At 37.3% G+C, this 18,360-nt stretch overlaps 6 gene segments (V, D, J or C); 4 read left to right on the forward strand and 2 right to left on the reverse strand.

Moving 5' to 3' along the window:
- The first annotated feature begins 579 nt into the window (after positions 1–579).
- Positions 580–1,210, forward strand: LOC111610555. The segment is given in 2 exon segments: positions 580–759; positions 903–1,210. Coding segments are annotated over 2 exon segments (360 nt in total).
- A 1,401-nt stretch (positions 1,211–2,611) lies between these two features.
- LOC111610547 lies at positions 2,612–3,320 on the forward strand. The segment is given in 2 exon segments: positions 2,612–2,663; positions 2,765–3,320. Coding segments are annotated over 2 exon segments (387 nt in total).
- Positions 3,321–5,407: 2,087 nt separating this feature from the next.
- On the forward strand, positions 5,408–5,898 carry LOC111610549. The segment is given in 2 exon segments: positions 5,408–5,459; positions 5,567–5,898. Coding segments are annotated over 2 exon segments (384 nt in total).
- Positions 5,899–11,204: 5,306 nt separating this feature from the next.
- Positions 11,205–13,217, reverse strand: LOC102230609. The segment is given in 2 exon segments: positions 11,205–11,832; positions 12,790–13,080. Coding segments are annotated over 2 exon segments (384 nt in total).
- A 339-nt stretch (positions 13,218–13,556) lies between these two features.
- Positions 13,557–16,414, forward strand: LOC111610612. The segment is given in 2 exon segments: positions 13,557–14,126; positions 16,089–16,414. Coding segments are annotated over 2 exon segments (378 nt in total).
- A 350-nt stretch (positions 16,415–16,764) lies between these two features.
- On the reverse strand, positions 16,765–18,283 carry LOC111610559. The segment is given in 2 exon segments: positions 16,765–17,183; positions 18,193–18,283. A coding segment is annotated over 1 exon segment (252 nt).
- Positions 18,284–18,360: the final 77 nt, after the last annotated feature.

Consider the following 18,360-nt stretch of genomic DNA (forward strand, 5'->3'; position numbering starts at 1 on the left):
TATGTGCCATCAGGCTTAGAATCAAAAATGCCTCTGAAATTTGAATGTTGCATATTTGTAGTTCCATTTTCAGTGTTAAAATATACTCAGAATTTTCACACTTTACTTTTAACAGTTACTTTTTCAGAAATATATATTATGAATGTATTGTAACACTGAAAAATTAAGTATAAATATACAACATTCAAATTTCAGAGGTATTTTTAATTCAAATCATAATGGCACATTTATTTCCATAAAGTACTCCCTGATTTATTTAAAAGTAGCCTTGGTGTATGTGAAATGTTTTTATAGCTCAGATATAACAGAAGTAATTGATGAATGTACTCTAAATTGGTATTCTTGGTTCAACTTTGAAACTATGCTGTTTACCTTTAAAAGTTTATAACTGGTGTGTTTCTTCACTTGTCCTACAAGTTTTAGTTGAAGCTGCTTATATGGTCTTAACTGGTCGATTTCCTCTCTCTTTTTACTCAGTATGTTCATGTACTTTTGTAGATTATTTGAAAAGTCAAAACCATCTGCAGTTCAGAGAACACAGCGATAGAGACCCAGGATGTTAGAAGAGAACATGTAGAGCTGAGCTCCATGTGACTGACTGTGTGTGTTTGCATATGTGTCCTGCCTCTCTGCTCCAGCTGTTAAGAGGTCAGAGTTGATCAGTGGCTGTCCAGGCCTTTCAGAGCCACTGACACACCAGCAGCACAATGATGATGTCACTGGCTCTACTGCTGACCATCCTGGGGCTCCTGGTTCAGGGTGAGACTCTGATAGAAACTTTTCTTGGGATTCTTTTTTCTGTCAATGAAAAAGACTCAAATGAACCATCCTTTACATGTGAATCCTGATAATATTGCTCTGATCTAGATTTGTGTCAATATCTCTCTGTGTTATGTTTTTAGGTTCCTCAGCAGTCATCACCCTGACTCAGACTCCAGGATCTCAGTCTGTTACTCCAGGACAGACTGTCTCCTTTAGCTGTAAAGCCAGTTCACCTGTTGATGATGATTTGCACTGGTACCTTCAGAAACCTGGAGCAGCTCCAAAGCTCCTAATCTATTCCGCTTCTTCACGTTGGACTGGAGTGTCTGATCGTTTCACTGGAAGTGGATATGATATTGATTTTACTCTGACCATCAGCAGAGTTCAGGCCGAAGATGCAGGAGTTTATTACTGTCAACATAATGAGAACGTCCCGTTCACACAGTGATACAACGTCGTACAAAAACCTCATGGCTGCAGAGGAAATGATCCACAGCTGCACTGAAAAACAAGTTGTACATGTAGGGAGTAAAAGAAAAGTTTAATACAAATCAAGGACCAGATTATTAGAATTAGTGTTGGGAACTTCAGCTCTTGTCATAAAGCAAACTCCAAAAAGAAGCCAGGTTTTTTGGCTGCTTATTTATTTTCAACTGAAACCTGATCTGCTAGCTCTACTTTTTGTGTGATAAATCCTTTTGCTTTCACTGTTCCTTTTATGGCTTACGCTAGCTTAATTTTATGTTTGTTCTGTAACAAAAGCAAGCATTTTTACTTTTCTATGACATTTTAATCAAACTTTGCATTTTTGAACAAAACAGTGCAAACAGGTTTATCAAATAAACCCATAATAGCTTGCACGTGTTTGTTTTAGTATTTTTAAATGCAAAAGTAAGAATTTAAAAAACAGTAGACTAGATAGATTTATACTTTAGCACATCTCTCAAGATTTAAACACAACAATTAAAGCATATTTTGCTTAATATTTGAAACAATATGAATGTTTAAAAACATTATTGCCTAGAAAAATGACATAAGATGGGAAAGAATGAATCCAGACTATAGGTTAATTGCAATATATGGAGATACTTCTAGGACCACAATTATGAGACTGTATGTATCAATCAATCAATCAAATTTTATTTGTATAGCACATTTCAGCAGCAAGGCATTTCAAAGTGCTTTACATCATATCAAACACAGAAACACAATGCAACATAGAATCAATAATCAATACACGACATTAAGTAAAGTTCTATCAATAAATTTGTAATTGATTACGTTTCAAATACAATCCTAAACAGGTGGGTTTTTAGTCTAGATTTAAAGGAAGTCAGTGTTTCAGCTGTTTTACAGTTTTCTGGAAGTTTGTTCCAAATTTGTGGTGCATAGATGCTGAAAGCTGCTTCTCCTCGTTTGGTTCTGGTTCTGGGGATGCAGAGCAGAACCAGAACCGGAAGACCTGAGAGGTCTGGAAGGTTGATACAACAGCAGATCTTTGATGTATTGTGGTGCTAAGCCGTTCAGTGATTTGTAAACTAACAACAGTATTTTAAAGTCTATTCTTTGAGCTACAGGGAGCCAGTGTAGGGACTTTAAAACTGTATCTTCCTGTATGTATTATTCTGCCCAGAATAATACATTTCTGGGCAGAAATTGATTGTTTAACTGATCAACAGCAGACTGATCTGCTGGAGTCAGTCAGAACATTTCCATAGAGACACTTTGCATCCTCAGTTTCATGCTCCAGCGCTCTGGGAGAGTTTATAGTCCTGACATTTGAACACTGGATGACTGACAGCTGTCCTTCATCACAACAGGAGACACAGAAATCCTCCTCATCAAAAACATGACTTTGATCTGCGTCCTCATCTGGACTCTCCTCTGCTGCTGCTTCACAGGTAAAGTCCAGAGAATCCAACTCCTCTCCTCTATGAACATCTGTCCCTCTGAAATGGAGCCAACTAAACCATGAAGCTGCTGCATGTCTTTGTGTCCACAGAGGTCAGAGGTCAGGTCACAGTGACTCAGCAGCCTGTAGCAGTGAGAGCTGATCTGGGAGGATCTATCAGCATCAACTGTAGAACCAGTCAGAATGTTTATGTGGACAGCAGTGGCCACCGTTTAGCCTGGTACCAACAGAAAGATGGACAAACTCCTAAGCTTCTCATTTATTTGTCTAGCACTAAAGCATCAGGGACTCCAAGTCGTTTCTCAGGCAGTGGATCAAACTCTGACTTCACTCTGACCATCAGTGGAGTTCAGGCTGAAGATGCTGCAGTTTATTACTGTCAGAGTCTTCATAACATTGGGAGTCAGTGGCCATTCACACAGTGAAAAACAGTCGTACAAAAACCTTCCTCAATCAAACTGAACTGAAACTCAAGTTTCAGTGCAATGACAGTGGCAGCTGGAAGCTGCAGTAAAGACAGACATAATTAAATGAACACAAGTTGGAGCGTACGCAAAGACTAGCTTATAGCATTTGATAAGCTGAGTGAGGCTTAAGAAGGGGAACAATCAGGGAGCGACAGGTGCAGGGAATTAAAGTAATGAGGAAAATGACATTAATTGGCTCTAAACAAACGACACAGAGCACCACGTGAACATCACAGCATGAAGCTCAAAGCATATTAGTAAGTCCACTGAAGAACAACTCTGAATAAATGGTGTGGTGTTCTATTTTGTTTAGGTAGAATACTTAGTGTTATCTGTTGTTTAAAGAGTAAAATAATGTTAATCTTTATTTTAAAATAAATGTTTACATATTGATGACTAATCTTGCTTAATTAGTGGAAAATAAAGTGATTTAATTACATGTAAATTGGTTATCTTAATTTTTCTCCATGATTGCAGGTTCATCAAATGGCTGATGTCATTTGATAATTGATCAAACATGCATCAGTATTTGTTCTTCTTAATTTTTTATTGTATTGTTTTGCTTTTTGTTACTAGATGTTGATCTTGAACATTTGAGGAACATCCTTTTAACCCTAAAATAACTTTCACCAAAATATTTTAAACAGTTAAATCACTAGAGCTCAATGAGAGGAATTTTATGTAGCTAAGACTTCAAATATCAGGGAAAAAAGATGTCAAATTCCGATAGTCTATTAAATGGAGATGAGGCTGTTCCTGAACTGAGACTCACAATAAATCCTTTATCAATTAATCAATCAATCAAGTTTATGTATAAAGCACCCTTCATACTAAAAGCAGCTCAAAGTGCTGTACAGATCAATAAAAACAAACAAAAACAATTACCCACCCCAACCCCACATGGAAAAACACACAACTGCATTGAAAATGCACAGACTAAGCAGAAATATTAAATTCAGGAAATACAGTTAAAAAGATGGGTCTTGAGCCTGCTCTTAAAGACAGCAACATTTTCTGCAGCCCTCAGGTTCTCTGGCATACCGTTCCACAAACGGGGGCCATAATATTGGACAGAAGTCTCACCATAAGTGTGAGTTCTGACTCTGGAAGCTGTTAAAAGTCCAGTGCCAGCGGACCTCAGTTTCCGCAGGGGTTCATAAGGTAATGGCAGCTCTACAAGTTAAGAGGGTGCAAGACAATTAAGACATTTAAAAACCAGAAAAAAATCTTAAAATCAATCCTGAGATGTACTGGGAGCTAAGACAATCAGGTGTGTTTTAAAATCACACCTGATTTTAAAACAGGTGCGATGTGAGCCTGCCTTCTGGTCTTGGTTAGCACTGGAGCGGCAGAGTTTTGTGACAGCTGAAGGCTGTGCAGAGTTCATTTAGGGAGACCAGACAGCAGGGCATTGCAATACTCTATATAGCTGGAAATAAAAGCACGCATTAGAGTCTCGGTATTAGCGAGGGAAAGAATAGAGTGAACTCTGGTTATATTTTTTAGATGATAAAATCCTGTTTTAACTACTTGTTTAAAATGAGGAATAAAAGTGAGCTCAGAGTCAAGAAGGCTTCCAGCTTGGTTTGAAGATTTAAAAGATGTAGTTTGTAATTTTTGAATTATAATTTCCTTCTGATCCTTACAGAGTAAAGCCAGTTTTATCAGCATAAATTTCATCACAGTGATACAGACACACTGAAATACAACAGAAACATTCTGAAAGTAGAGATGTACTGTCCTCTTATGTAGTTACATTATATCTGAGATGTGGACTCACCAAAAAAAAACAACATATAGACAAAATAGTCCAACTGAAAAACTATAATTTACGTAGACATTTAAATGTGTCTAGTCAGTATGTTTAATTGTGTGTTCATGCACAGAAAACGTGTCACACAGGGAGCTTTAAATTCTATCCTGTCTAAACAAGCTGATCCTTCCAGGATCATGTAGGAGTTTAGTTCTGATAAAATACAATTATTTTGATCACAAATTTACTATGAGGCAAAATGTATAGAACATTATGACAAAAAAATACATTTAAACACTACTTAAGAATTAATATGAGCTTTGTCTTAAATTCATCACATCGATCTTCGTCTCTATTGGACTCAGTCAGAGCATTTCCATAGAGCCACTTTGCATCAGCAGCTCCATGCTCCAGTGCTCTGGGAGAGTTTATAGTCCTGACAGTTGAACACTGGATGACTGACAGCTGTCCTTCATCACAACAGGAGACACAGAAATCCTCCTCATCAAAAACATGACTTTGATCTGCGTCCTCATCTGGACTCTCCTCTGCTGCTGCTTCACAGGTAAAGTCCAGAGAATCCAACTCCTCTCCTCTATGAACATCTGTCCCTCTGAAATGAAGCCGACTAAACCATGAAGCTGCTGCATGCTTTTGTCTCTGTGTCCTCAGAGGTCAAAGGTCAGTACACACTGACTCAGCCTTCAGCAGTGAGAGCTGATCTTGGAGGATCTGTCACCATCAACTGTAGAACCAGTCAGAATGTTTATGTGGACAGCAATGGCCACCGTTTAGCCTGGTACCAACAGAAAGATGGACAAACTCCTAAGCTCCTCATTTATTATGCCAGCACTAAAGCATCAGGGACTCCAAGTCGTTTTACAGGCAGTGGATCAAACTCTGACTTCACTCTGACCATCAGTGGAGTTCAGGCTGAAGATGCTGCAGTTTATTACTGTCAGAGTTTTCATTACCCCAACAGCCAGTATGTGTTCACACAGTGAAAAACAGTCGTACAAAAACCTCCCTCAGTCAAACTGAACAGAAACTGAACTGCAGCTGCAGAGACTGATTGTGTCACCTCAAGAAATAAAAGCCATGCCAGACTAATATAAACACTGTTTAATTAAAGTTATATATGTGTGTGTATTAATTAATTAAATAATTAATATACATATATTAATAAAGTAATTTTGAATTTGAATATGTATATGATTAATGGTATATATAGCAGCTTTTTAATCTGAAGAGGGATTTAAAAAGAATGTGAAATCAGCAATTCTGCTGCATAAAAAACCTGGAACTGTCATGAAGTGGTACGGTGAGGGGTGGTGAGGCAGACGCAGCGGACCCAGGTAAGATGAATAATGAAATTTAATGAAGGAAAGCACAGTCCAAACAACTGGCAGCACGCACATGGACGAATTGACAAGGACCCGACTGAGACGCAGACACACAGGTGGCATTAAATACATGGGAGGGTAATCACAGAAACGAGACACACCTGGGAACAATCAAGGGGAGGACAGGACAACGAAGAGACTCAAGGACACAGAAAACTCGAAATTAACACACAGAAAACACAGAACACGACAGGAACAGAATGTAAAATATTTGGTGAAGTCTCTGAAAACCCAAACATTTCAACACAAGACTTACAGAATTTTGACTTGTTGTTTTTGTTATTAAACACATGACTGACTCTAAAATAGAAGAGACTGCACTAATGTAACTTTTGTTATGGGAGATGATCAAAGGGTAAAGCTTTGCTCTCTAAGTAAAAAGGCCAGACTAAAGTTTGCCTGAATAATTATATTCCAAGACTAGGACCTCTGGAATAATAGTCTTTGGACAAATAAGTCAAAAACTAAGTTTTGTTGTTTTTTTCCAAAAAGGAACCAAATCATTGTCTTCAACCAATACAGCTCTCCCTGTCAGGGATCTCATACCAGCTGTGAAGCATGGAGTTGGAAGTGTCATTCTTCTAAGGTTCTTTGCTGCAGTGGGATCACTGTGACACAACTCACCATGAATACTACAGTGCATGATGGAAAATATGAAGAACTGTGAACCTTAACCAGCACTGGACTACAATATGATGATGGGCCAAAACATACCAGTGAATCTAACCAGGAATCAATGTGAATGTAGCAGGATGAAGCCTGCCCCAAGATTGAGAACACCTGGCACCTAATTAGCTCAGTGGGTGTGAGCATAAAGGCAGACTCTCTCACCTGCTTTCTTCATGCCTGCATTTGGTCACACTTCAGTGGGAAGATCGCTTGGTTAAATACAAAAGCATACTACTGGCAAATGTGATTACTGTGAAAAATATGAAACAATAGAACATGTTATATTGCAATGCCATAAGTATGAAAGAGAGAGAACATATATGAGAAGAGAGTTTGAATGTATTAAGGAAAAGGTTAATTTATTAGATATTCTGAGGAAGAATTTGAGGAGTAAACATATACAAATAGTTATTCAATTTCTAAAGAAAACTAAATTATTTCATAGAATTTGATTATAGTAGGTGTGTTTGTGAATGGGTGAATGATGGTGGGTAGAATATAAAGTTATATATAAGTATGTATGCGTGTGTGTGTGAGTATAGATAGGTATAAATATTTATATGTATAGGTAGGATATATTTATTTATTTTATTTATTATTAGTATTAGTAATAGTAGTAGTAGTAGGAGTTCATATATATATAAATAAATAGATAGACCATTATGAACCACACTCCATACCAGTAAGTGGCGGTAATGCTACTAAAAGTTTGTTGCCAACCGCCAATAAATCCAAGAAGAAGAAGATCGCTTGGTTACATTGCAGTGGTCAAAACTCCAAACTCTGAAATCAGTAAGTAATGTTTCTCCTTCTCTACAAGACCGCAATTTCAGTTGGTTAATTCAAATTGTTTAAATTTAGAACCTGCCCGAAGTCTCCTGTTGATACTGGGATGTGGTTGTAATTTACCCTCCCCAGTGCATCTTGGCAACGTAAAACGGGTATGTAATTCTTCTATTGCACTGCACCATGCAGTTCAATAGCACAAAATGACAATTATTTATATCTAGAACGTACCGGCAAGCGGATCCTCCTATTGTTGGGCCGGAAGGGGCTCTCTGGTTGGTGTGGAGTCAGCCAGCTCTGGTACGTGACAATGGCTTCCTCTGCCTTCTGCCATTTTTCTACAAAACGCCTATTAATCTATGCCTTCATTTCAGACAAAGCGGCTGCAGCTTGCTGGAAGCCCTGCTGCTTTGTTTTTGCATTATCCTATTCTGTGTGGCCTCCGGCTTTGCTGCCTTTAACGGCTGTGGTTTTTTTAGATTACTTAATTTTAATGACTGGATACATCGGAGGTTAGGGGTAACCTCATTTTAGCACCCCATGTCTAAATTGTGGTGTCTTTCTTTCTTTTTGTATTTGCTTTGTTTTACCCCACCCTTTTGTCTCCAGGCTGAGAGCTGAAGGCTGTGGGGGGGGGGTGTCCAGAGGAACTGGACCTGTGTGACCGGTGTTGGGATTTCTTCACGATCGGGTGTCTGTTCACAAGTGCTTGGGGTGATTTATTTTGATTTATTAATTTGTTTTAGGAACCAGTTCCCACATTTGGACTGCCCTCCCCCTGCTGGTAGGCCCCAGTACTGTGCACTTCCCTTCCTATTGAGGTTCTTTGAATTTTATTGGTTTTTAAAACATGGAACAATAAAATGAACTATTTTGTGGTGGAATGAAGTCTTGTTCTCATTGGTTACGAACCTTGCATACCTTACCTATATCCTTGGGCGCAATTCCCAAGGTGGCGCTGTGACACCCTCTGGTTACCCTGCTTTGAAGGGCAGAGTAGCAGCTTCATACCCATGTGTTGAAACATGAATAAAGGAAAAGAAAGTCACATCAAAATTTATAATTTTAACATGAAATGGCTTTGCTTTCTTTATTACTAACTGTCAAATTATCTTGAACACTTAAAAGCAAGTATGGAAAACAATACCACATATATTTCTTTTGCATAAAATAACTTTCAACAAAATATTTTCAAACCACAAGAGTTTAAATATAAATATATATATTTTAGAACTTCAAATATCAGAAACAAGACATCAAAAAATTCATCTGAAAAAAGGAGGAAAGTTTGATTCATAAATCCAATCACAGTGATACAAACTCACTGAAATACTTCAGAACTCTAAAGTGAGAGATTAACTTTCTTCTTATTTAGATACATCTATGAGATGTGGATTCACCAAACATGCAGATGTTAGATATAAGACTTTTGGGGGACTGTATATCAGAGGATGAACATGTTTTCCCTACTAGGATGTCCACTTGGCAAACAGTCCTTTAGACATTTAACTTTATCTAGTCACTATGTTTAACTATGTGTTATTTCCAATATCTACACCCATTTATCCTTGCAGGATAATTGGGGACTGGGGCCTATCACCAGGTATGATGAAGTGTGATTTACAAACAATTTTATTTAAAACAGGAACAATACACAGTATGAATTAACCACAGGAAGAAAGATGCAATGTATCAGGTTACAGCTCAAAGTGCTAAAATCTGACATTAGTCCTTGACCAGCTGATACAACTTTTTAAAAGAAAAAAAAACATAAACAGCCAGTTGTTCTTTGATAAATTTAATATTATGGTAAATATATTTTTCTCAAAACAAAGCAATCAGGGCATAGAACATTGTGATGGAAAGACTTTAATCATCACATAAAAATTATTTGTTCATCTGTTTATATGGTGTATAATTCCCCAAATTATTATTAGATATTAAAAAAGATGAAAGAGAAAAGTTTACATAATTCATACAAAACAAGTAAACATACTGTAAAGTCAATATACTTTTCCCCAAATACAAACTGTTTCTTGAACTGTGTTGAATGTTACGTGGGAAGAACATTTACCACAGAAAAATTAAAATAAATATGCTGTTATTAAAATGAGTGTCACATAGTTCCAAATCTCTACTGGAGTCTTTCAGAACATTTCCATAGAGTCACTTTGCATCAGCAGCTCCATGCTCCAGCGCTCTGGGAGAGTTTATAGTCCTGACAGTTGAACACTGGATGACTGACAGCTGTCCTTCATCACAACAGAAGACACAGAAATCCTGATCATCACAAACATGACTTTGATCTGCGTCCTCATCTGGACTCTCCTCTGCTGTTGCTTCACAGGTAAAGTCCAGAGAATCCAACTCCTCTCCTCTATGAACATCTGTCCCTCTGAAATGAAGCCGACTAAACCATGAAGCTGCTGCATGTTTTTGTCTCTGTGTCCTCAGAGGTCAGAGGTCAGGCCACAGTGACTCAACAGCATGCAGCAGTGAAAGCTGATCTTGGAGGATCTGTTACCATCAACTGTAGAACCAGTGCCAGAGTAGATGAAGGTGATGATCTCTCCTGGTATCAACAGAAAAATGGACAAATTCCTAAGCTCCTCATTTATAATGCTAACAGTCGAGAATCAGGGACTCCAAGTCGTTTTTCAGGCAGAGGATCAAACTCTGACTTCACTCTGACCATCAGTGGAGTTCAGGCTGAAGATGCTGCAGTTTATTACTGTATGGGTGAATTCTACATCAGCAACAAGTATTCATTCACACAGTGAAAAACAGTCGTACAAAAACCTCCACCATTCAGACTCAACAGAAACTGAACTGTCTGTTGCATCTGGGAGTTCCAGTTGGTTAAACACACAGAAAACTCTTATAATACAGATATTACATACAGATATAATACAGGTCAGATATTTAGAAACAACCTCATGTTTCTGTCAACAATTACTTTGTTCAGCATAGTTATGTGTTCTTATGATTTTAGGTATATTTACTGCATCAAACTGTTTTTATTAATGCACTCCATTTTCCCTTTGTTTACCTGTATTTGTATAGGTGATGTTACTAGTACATAGCTAAAAATATTTTACTATAACAAAAAAAGGAAAAGAAAAAATGATTTAGTTTGGGAACACTTGGAAGAGTTGAAAAAAATAGTTTGCTTTTTCCAAACACTGTTTGCTTTGCTGCTGTTAAAACCATGAAATGTTCATTTGAAGAAAGCAAATTCTAAACAAGACAATCCTAATTATAAGATATGTACAGTAAACACTCTCAGTTAGTTGACTCTTTATTCAGTCTTGGGGATTTTTTGCATAAATGTTATTGTATGTAATCTCTTGACACAATTGCATTATTTATAAATATTAAAATACATCAAAGGAAAAACTTTATAGTGAAACAAATTTTAAAAAAGTAGGATGATGTTCTTTAATGCCTATGACAAGAGCATATTTCAGTACTGTTACTAAAACAATAAAGTCATAACTGCTGTCCTTTAAACCATTCATGAAATTTGAGATTTCACTGTAGATTAGGTATTTTATTTTGAAAATGTCCAGGGCACTAATTTTGGTACAAAGTAAAAAGTGAGAAAGTCAGACAAATATTTTTAGTAAATTTTATTTAGACCTTCAAGTTGTATAAGAACAAAAGTAGAAATAAGAAAGAAAAAAGAGAGAAATGCTTAAACAACACAGACAGCAGTAGTAGACACAAACTAGTGATCTTCTAGTGAATCAGCTCATAACTGGGAACACTGGTTTTTCCTCAAAGTCTCTTTGACTGCAGTCAGGGAGCCCTGGGAGGCCTCACAGGTCACAGAGCCCACCTTCCTCCACTGGTCTGCAGGGATCCTCAGGGTGCTGCTCCAGCTGTAGAGGCCGTCATTCTGCACCATCACAGAGCTCTTGCTCTCCTCCCAGGTGAAGCTGGTTCTGCTGCCATCCAGCTCCCAGGACAGAGTCCAGTCTGAGGGGAAGCCCTTGTTGGCCAGACACAGGAGGGTAACCTTCTCCTGCTGCAGCTCCTCACTGGAGGGGGGCAACACTGTCAGGGTGGGGCGGGTATCACCTAGGAGACACCAATCAGGTTAGAGGACAGGAACTCCAATGATTTGAACTCTTGTACTGTGAGAGTTGATTTTCTCTACAAAGACGTTTCTAACAGATGTCTTTCTGCTCTACCAGCCACTCAGCTCACATTCTGTTTCGTTTCCTTTTCAAAAATCTGTCATGCATATCAGCTCAGGAAGACAGATAATACAGTTTAAACTGAAATATACCAGTAGTGAAATGTAGAATAAAATATTTTAGAAAACATTTCCTGATATTAAAAATGATGAAATCACAACAGTAAATGTTTTAGAAAAGGCTCAACAGATTTTTTTAAAATATAATTCATAATTTGGTAAACTCTTTCCCATGAAATGAATCTGTGTCAGACGTTTTCTCCTGTCTCTTGTCTTTAACTTTGACATATGAGTTAATTAAACCAATAAGTAAAGATATGCCCTTGGATCACAGATCATTATTCTCATATTTACCACTCTTCAAATGGTGAATTATAATCCAACTTTTATAAATCACAGTAAAAGAAACTAATAAAAACACAGTTTTCTACCTTCAACAGGGCACTAAATAATATTTTAAAAAATCATCCAAACATACATCCAACCTGGTTAATCACTAATTGTCCACCTTATTGATACAAACTGGTTGAACTGCTGTACAGAAAGAAACCATTGACTGTAAAGATAAAAACTTCTGACTTTTTCATACTAAACAAAACCTTCAAGCCCAGATTAATGAGTAAACTGAACACAATTTAGTGTAATATTTCATTAAACATTAACATTTATGATTGTATCTTATATTTGGTTTCTCTTTATGAAAGAACTGTTGGTTCAGTGCATTTATTTGCCATTAAAATACTAAAAACTTCCCAATTCATCCAACTTTCATTTATCAAAGTGAAATACAGAATATAGAAAATTATAACTTAATAAAACAACATTTATTTTTGACTTACTTCCAACATGTAGTCTGGTTCCTCCACCGAACGTGTACCAGTGATATAAACTCATTGAGGCGCCGTACAAAACCTCTGACTGTAGAGAGTCACGGCTCTGACAGTTTTAGACTAAACTAAACCTTATAACCAGATTAAAAAACTAACCATTTTATCGATGTAAATGCTACCCTTGTCCAGATCTCACTATCTTAAATCTATCAGGTTTCCATTCACAAAATGAATTCTTTGTTCTTACAAAACCTGTTTTTTAAAAAATATACATATTCTGAGCTTTCTTTCCGAGTAACACAAAATAAAAAATATTGAAGTGTTTAAATTTAAGAAGTAGCTTTAAATTTCACTTACTTCCAACCTCCAGTCTGGTTCCTCCACCAAAAGTCCACCACAGTGATACAAATTGAGGCGCCATACAAAAACCTCTGACTGTAGAGAGACACGGCTCACTCACTTTCATGAAAACAATGAATAAAATCTGCTGCTTGTGTCAAATCTAGATCTGTCATAGAAAGCAAAAATGCTTTAAAATAATTATAATTTTTATTGACAGAATATGAAACTAAAAATAATGTTTTGAATCTTTTATCCAAAAAAATTAAGTGCACAAATGCATTTCTTTTCTTTTTTATGATGATTTACTTAAATACATCACTCAGATAAATGAAATATGTTGAAATTTAACAATAATCCAATTGTGAGTACCAGTAATTCTCTATTTTCTTTCCTTCCTTGTGCTCATTTAGCTACACAAATCTTAGCTTTTGCTGACAAGCAAGATCTTGATTTTCACTGAGTTGATAAGCTGATATTTTATCGTTGCTAAAATTTTACTCAATTATTCTGATGTTTCGTATGAGTCTCAATATATTTAAGTGCAGGTTTTTGGCATATTGGGGTGAAAATTATCAAATTTATCTAGAAATTAAGTGTAACAAAAAGTGAAATAACAACAATACCACAAAAACTATCTCCAGAATATTTTTGAAACATAAACAGTTAACAAAAAGAAGTTAATGCGGGAGACTATAACCGACAAGTTGTTAAAAACAACAATCTGAAAAAAATTGTAATAAACTTCTCATCAAATTTTGCACAAATATTAACTGATCTGCTCCATCATATTGATCCCAGTCAGTCAGAGTATTTCCATAGTGAATGACTTTGCATCAGCAGCTCCATGCTCCAGCGCTCTGGGAGAGTTTATAGTCCTGACAGTTGAACACTGGATGACTGACAGCTGTCCTTCATCACAACAGAAGACACATAAATCCTCCTCATCACAAACATGACTTTGATCTGCGTCCTCATCTGGACTCTCCTCTGCTGCTGCTTCACAGGTAAAGTCCAGAGAATCCAACTCCTCTCCTCTATGAACATCTGTCCCTCTGAAATGGAGCCGACTAAACCATGAAGCTGCTGCATGTTTTTGTCTTTGTGTCCACAGAGGTCAGAGGTCAGGTCACAGCGACTCAACAGCCTGCAGCAGTGAGAGCTGATCTTGGAGGATCTGTCAGCATCAGATGTTCAATCAGTCAGGATGTTTATGTCCATAATACCGTACACCGTTTAGTGTGGTACAAGCACAAAGAAGGACAAAGTCCCAAGCTGTTCATTCATTCTGCGATCCACAGATCAGCAGGGACTCCCCAACGTTTCTCAGGCAGTGGATCACACTCTGAATTTACTTTAAGTATCAGAGGAGTTCAGACTGAAGATGCTGCAGTCTACTACTGTCAGAGTCAACACCACATCAGTCGATGGTTGTTTCCACAGTGAAAGCTGTCATACAAAAACCTTCTTCAGCCACAATGAGAGGCAGATGAATGAAGAGTCTTTCAAAGACCCATTTAGTTGCTCTGGTGGAGTTTTTATTCATTTTTTGCTGATATTTTTAAATGCATGAAGTATCATTTTGATCTCCAGATTTTCAGATATTTAATTTCCAAAGTTTTTATAAGTTTTTCAACTATTTTAATGTACTTAAAATGGGAAGAACAATATTTTACTGATACTGAATGTGGGATTTGACAAAAACTTTTGAATGAAACATTTAGTAACTGGACCTCACCTTATTTTTTTAATCATACCGCATCATGTTTAATCACATTGCTTATGTATTGTTGACAATACATCAAAACTGTCAGAGATCTACCAATATGAACATGTTTAATACTACAAAGCAAAGCAGTAGCTTTGGTAATATCACAGAACATTTCTAAATCAAAGACAGCTGATCAAAATGAAAGTATTTTATTTTATGTTAACTGTCTGTGTGACATGTAACAAGAACTTGGAAACACTTCCTTCCTTTTGAACTGTTTGCATTGTAAAACCTGTGGAACTTCCAAAGTACTTGAATATAACATTTTGTAGCACCAGTTTATAACGATTTGTCATGATATGTGGTGAGAGATGGTTTAGGGAGATGCAGTGGACCCAGTTTTGGTGAGAGAAATGGTGATGAATTTAATGATGAAACAAACAATAATCCAAAGTCTAGGCAGCACAGAATGAGCAGACAGCTAATAGCTCAATACTGGCAGCAACTGGTGCAGAAATACACTGAAGACAGAATTGACACGACAAGACGAGGACCCGACCAAGAACAAGGAACACAGGTCGGATTAAATACACAGGGAGACAATTAGGGGAAACAAGGAACAGCTGCACTCAATCAAGGGGTAGACGGGACAAAACAGAGACTCTACAGAACACAGAAACCTAAATAAACACACAGAAAACCCAAAACACTACACTATTCATAGTGGAAAAAGCTCAGATGAAGCACTGACCATCAGAAAAGTAGTTCATGAAGGAGTTTATTACCGCTAAATGTATGGCACTGTTAGCTGTTAATGCTCATTTGCAGAGTAATGTAATTATATGAGAAGTTTATTTTTCATTGTTCAGGTTATAAGTCCAGGTTAGAAAATGAGAAGCTGTGGTTTAAGAGTTGAAATTAGTTTTATTAATTAAGAACCAACCTGAGACTAAAGAACATTTCCATAGAGTCACTTTGCATCAGCAGCTCCATGCTCCAGTGCTCTGGGAGAGTTTATATTCCTGACAGTTGAACACTGGATGACTGACAGCTGTCCTTCATCACAACAGAAGACACAAAAATCCTTCTCATCAAAAACATGACTTTGATCTGCGTCCTCATCTGGACTCTCCTCTGCTGCTGCTTCACAGGTAAAGTCCAGAGAATCCAATTCCTCTCCTCTATGAACATCTGTCCCTCTGAAATGAAGCCGACTAAACCATGAAGTTGCTACATGTTTTTGTATCTGTGTCCACAGAGGTGAGAGGTCAGATCACAGTAACTCAGCAGCCTTCAGCAGTGAGAGCTGATCTGGGAAGATCTGCCACCATCACCTGTAGGACCAGTCAGAATGTTTATAACAACAACTACTTGGTGTGGTACCAACAGAAAGATGGACAAACTCCTAAGCTCCTCATTTATACTACCAGCACTAAAGCATCAGGGACTCCAAGTCGTTTTTCAGGCAGTGGATCAAACTCTGACTTCACTCTGACCATCAGTGGAGTTCAGGCTGAAGATGCTGCAGTTTACTACTGTCAGAGTTTTCATTACCCCAACAGCCAGTATGTGTTCACACAGTGAAAAACAGTCATACAAAAACCTCCCTCAGTCAAACTGAACAGAAACTGAACTGCAGCTGCACAGATTTGTCACTGACACATGTAAATGTATGTTACTGGAAAGAAAAGCTGTTGTAGAAAATGTAAATTGATATTGCATTTTCTACAATAGATATTGTCATTCCTCATCCATATTCTATGCTCATTCTTCCAATCAGTCACATGTCAGCCTTTTTCCAAAGGTCCTAGGACAAGAACTGGCTGTGGCCAGTAAGACTATTGTCCATATTTCTTGTGAATAATGTGAATAAGTCAAACATAAGATTTCAGAAGCCTTTGTGAAACTTTTATTGTTTATAAAATTGAATCAGTCCACTTTAAAACAATATCAAGCACATTCAGAATGAAACAGAGAAGCTGGTAAAAAGAAAACATGAAAGCAAAGGTAAAATCAGCTACAGATTCAATTTAGAGACACTGGTCTCTCTTGATGGTCTCTGTTACTGCACACTGGGAGCCCTGGGAGGCCTCACAGGTCACAGAGCCCACCTTCCTCCACTGGTCTGCAGGGAGCCTCAGGGTGCTGCTCCAGCTGTAGAGGCCATCATTCTGCAGCACCCCGGAGCTCCTGGTCTCCTCCCAGCTGCTGCTGCTTCTGCTGCCGTCCAGCTTCCAGGACAGAGTCCAGTCTGAGGGGAAGCCCTTGTTGGCCAGACACATGAAGGTGACTGTCTCTTTCTGCAGCTCCTCATTGGAGGGGGGCAGCACTGTCAGAGTGGGGCGGGTATCACCTAGGAAACAACACCGAGGTTAGAGGACATGGATCACAAAGCTGTCAATCATATAGGAAGCGTCTAATGCTTAGACTCTAAGCAAATTGAATGTAACAGATCTTATAAGCCAGGATGTTCCTCCCAGATGTTGTTTTGCTCCAACAGTCACTTAATGTTTCACTTCCTCTTTAGAATCTTCTGAGCTCCATCATCATGCTGTCTGACCCGAAATATTTAATCTATTCTAAAATGACATACATTTCTCTTGCAAATTCAAATATTTTTAGTTGGATTTTGAACTAAAAATGTAAAATTAAAGCATACTCATAAAATTTCTAATTTTACTGCCAATTGACAACATAAAGTTATTTGACTTGTCTGCATTTTTTCCAGTGTTTTCTGTCTTCATCCTATTATAGATTTATAACAGGATAAAAGTTTGCTATTGAACAACAGATGTATTCTCACAGAAGGTGATATTTTATCAACTATGGACATAAAAAAATATTTAAAATTGAATTTTAAATGGATTACAAATTTGAAACATCTACTCAGGGAAAACTTACACTACAAAATAAAGTCAAAGTACCAGCAAGTATGGTAAAAAGCAAAATAGAAGCATTTTTAAAGAGATTATGTAATTTTCTGTTTAGTTTTTAAATGTTGCACACTTACTTGGAAATGCCAATCTGGTTCCTCCAGATACAAATTAAGCGGGTCGCTGTACAAAAACCTCTGACTATAGAAAAGTCACGACTCAGTGACTTTTTCAGTCTAAACAAAATCTGTAAATCCAGATTAAACTACTGCAATAACTCAGTAATTAAATCACGGACTGATCACCATGTATTATGGTCCGTAATTTATTTTTTTAGACTTAAAAATACAAAATCACCTTTGTGTTTCCTGTATATGTTTTTGTTATTTAATATGAAATTACCAACATTTTTCAATTTCTACCTATTATGGAAAGGGAATAAAGGAAAACTGACAAAAGATAAAATAAGAAAATAAACTTTTGACTTACTTCCAATCTCCAGTCTGGTTCCTCCACCGAACGTGTACCACAGTGATACAAACTCATTGAGGCGCCGTACAAAAACCTCTGACTGTAGAGAGACACGGCTTTCTGACTCTGAACACAAACAACTGTGTGAAAAAAGGTGTTTGATCACCTAGAAACTAAACGTAAGCA

Source organism: Xiphophorus maculatus, chromosome 13, assembly GCF_002775205.1.
Source record: "Xiphophorus maculatus strain JP 163 A chromosome 13, X_maculatus-5.0-male, whole genome shotgun sequence".
Taxonomy (NCBI): Eukaryota; Metazoa; Chordata; class Actinopteri; order Cyprinodontiformes; family Poeciliidae; genus Xiphophorus; species Xiphophorus maculatus.